General features: G+C 35.2%; 1 protein-coding gene across 2 annotated transcripts in view; it reads right to left on the bottom strand.

Annotated features, from left to right (window-relative positions):
- Window positions 1-2,201: 2,201 nt before the first annotated feature.
- LOC106517360 (protein kinase C and casein kinase substrate in neurons protein 3) overlaps window positions 2,202-3,130 on the bottom strand; it is a 9,807-nt gene continuing 8,878 nt past the window's right edge. For both annotated transcript variants that reach the window (XM_014008145.1, XM_014008146.1), the window contains exon 10: window positions 2,202-2,759. In XM_014008145.1, coding sequence (XP_013863599.1) covers window positions 2,647-2,759 — 113 coding nt within the window. In that variant the 3' untranslated portion in view covers window positions 2,202-2,646. The remainder of the gene's footprint in view (window positions 2,760-3,130) is intronic.

Raw genomic sequence — 3,130 nt, 5'->3', positions numbered from 1 at the left:
GTACAGATACTACTGTTTAGAATGTCCTGATGCATCTCAGTAATCCAGGTAAGAAATCAAAAAGGAAAAAAATTGTATAGGTCCTCTAGACGGGTTCTTCTCTAATGAAATGTTTCGTCTCTCCTCCAAGAGACTTCTTCAGTCTGAGAGTTTCAGGCAAAATTCAGGCTTTTAAGCCCTGCCTCCATGTGACTGATACTCACATCACATGGCTATCGTTGACACCTAATTAACACCTATTGTTAACAGGGGGTGGAGTGATACTGGCAATGGCCACGCTGTAATTAGGTGTCAACAATAGCCATGTGATGTGAGTATCAGTCACATGGAGGCAGGGCTTAAAAGCCTGAATTTTGCCTGAAACTCTCAGACTGAAGAAGTCTCTTGGAGGAGAGACGAAACATTTCATTAGAGAAGAACCCGTCCAGAGGACCTATACAATTTTTTTCTTTTTGATTTTTTACCGGGATTACTGAGATGCAGCAGGACTGAATTAGTTTACTTTATTAGAAAATCGTGTGGAAACCCGTTGCCTTAAACCATTCTAGTTTTAACACAATGATGAAACTAATCAGGTTTAGTTGTGTTAACTTAAGAACTTCAATAAAATGTAGTAAACACATATACTTCATTAATGTTGATTACAGAAATTTCTTTCTAGTTTTATGAAAATACAATTTTAAGCTAAGTTTACAAAGCCCTATTAAGCAAATAACCATAATAACATTAGTTTAAACTACAGATAATATTTTGTTAATATAAATAACTTTTTATTCTACTATATCAGTAATTGTTACTTACATTTATCAATACTTCTAGTTTTGTTAATGGAAAATTTAAAATGTAAATATTAATCATCATCAATTAGTATTTTTAACATGTAAAATTACTTTAACATGTTACAATGCAAAGACTTGAATCATCAACAGAACAAAGTAAACTGGACGATACCAGAATTGTCTGCTATTCTACAACAACTGCACCCTCACTAATGGTTTTCAGGTTTACCATTAGTCAGTAAAATTACTTAATTACAACAGATCGCCTTGGATAATGACAGAACCAGAATAAGTGAATTTATGCTGTCATGTGTGCTGCTTTTACAAAATATCAAGATAATATACAACTTTTGTGAGGGAGTGGAAAAGAAAATTACCCATGATCCCTCACAGGCTCTGCACCAATCAAATGAGGCGATTGGGAAAAAAAAAGAAACAAATTGAACAAACTAACACAGCTGAACTACCAAGTAAAAATAGCCAGGAGTCATTGTAACTCAACAGAAACATTGCAGTCAGCAACCATGCAGCCAACAGTCAGAAGAAACATGCATTTAGCTCTGCTAGTTTTCTTCTTCTCCTTCGTGTTGGTAAACAACTTAAAGGTGCATTACTGCCACCTGCTGGCTCAACGGTCAGGTCACAGACAAGCCCCTCCCAAAACCAGTAAAAACATGTCAATCTCAGCTCAGAGCCATTAGAGCAAAAACTTGATTTGAGTAGTTTACAAAACACATTTTGTTAAGTAATGGTCCCGCGTTTTGCAAAAACATGAAAAGATTAGTAATAATAATAGCTTGACTTATTATGTAAAAGAAAAATTTGGGTTTACAGTGATGGTGTTCTTTTGTGACACTGCGTAAGTGCACTTTAAACTCAAAATTGTATTATTTTTTTCACTGTCTGTGTTAAAATTTTGACATGCATCAGGTAATTTTATGAATAAAAATACATTAGTGCCTGTTGCATGTGCAGCTGAAATGTCTGGAAACACAACACAGATGCAAAAAAGTACATATTTAGAGCTACACATCGTTAGCCTCATATATGCCTAATTAATTTGTGACCAAATATGTCTTGGGAAACGATACTTTTCCTTCCAGAAGGTGTTTTTAAATTTTTTTTACTTTTCAATTTCTTTTAGGTAAGCTTTTAGGTATTTCAGCAAGACAATGCTTAACCAATTCTGGTTTCACCTAAGAAGGTTCCAGCAGCTGTACTGATCTGCCTGCGGTCCAGACTTCTCACCAACTGAAAAAGTTTGTCTCTCATGAAACGATAAGCAAAAATTAAATAAAGCAAAGATCCAGAATGATTAACAAATAAGACTTCTACATCAATAATGGGACAACATTCTTACATTTTACACAACCTTTTCAGACGTGAAGTGGCATTTATGCAAAAAGACTTCAACAGTCCCAATCTGCATTAGAGTAGCTTTATTTTGAAAATCCACTTTCTTTAACGTGACTTCTTTGTGCTTATTAAACATAATACTTATGAAGTAAACAACGCAGCATGCACACATTGTAAACCTGTGTCGGCACAATCCTGCTCACCTTCATTTCAGTGACCAAATGTCTTGGACACAAAAAAGCTAAATAAATATTCTCTTTTTTTTTCTTGTTCCTTCTTGGCAAGACACACCAACATGCAAACTTATACGCATACATAAAAACATTCAACATGAAACAACAAATCTTTACAAAGAACTCAAATAAAACAAGTTAGGATCGTAAGGCCTCAGAATTTTACACTTTAACAACGACATCTTAGATGTCAGATTGTTGCTTTAAGAATAATGTTTAAAAATATAGATTTGTGAGGACAAAGACAATCAGGACATCAGCTGTTGGACAGTGTGACGTCACTCGGCAACTTCAACATAGTTGGCCGGGTAGAAGCCCTCCTTCCCGCCGGTCAGCACCCCCCGACACCAGCCCTGATCGTCTTCCTCCTCCACCTTCAGGAAGATCTCACCTGCAAGTATAAAACACATTTCACTTGAGTTTCCATCACAGATGACCATTTGTCACCATTTTAAAGTCAAGTATTTACACAGCATTTTCACAGTTTGACTGTAGTTTTTAATGGGGAACTGAAGTCAGCATTTAACATCATATTTCTCTGACTAACTTTGTGAAACACAAGGTTTGCTGGTTTACTTAACGTGATAAGTTCCTTTTTGTTCCCTTTTTGCCTATTATAAATTGAATTTTTAATCTTCAAAGTCAAGGCAGCACATAAGGACTTTTGTGAAAGGCGCTATATAAATAAAACCTTACTTACTTACTTACTTACTTACTTACTTACTTACTTACTTACTTACTTACTTACTTACTTACTTACTT

Source organism: Austrofundulus limnaeus, unplaced genomic scaffold, assembly GCF_001266775.1.
Source record: "Austrofundulus limnaeus strain Quisiro unplaced genomic scaffold, Austrofundulus_limnaeus-1.0 Scaffold48, whole genome shotgun sequence".
Taxonomy (NCBI): domain Eukaryota; kingdom Metazoa; phylum Chordata; class Actinopteri; order Cyprinodontiformes; family Rivulidae; genus Austrofundulus; species Austrofundulus limnaeus.
Note: the sequence above shows the minus strand (reverse complement) of the source record. Positions and strands in the feature narration are given on the sequence as shown.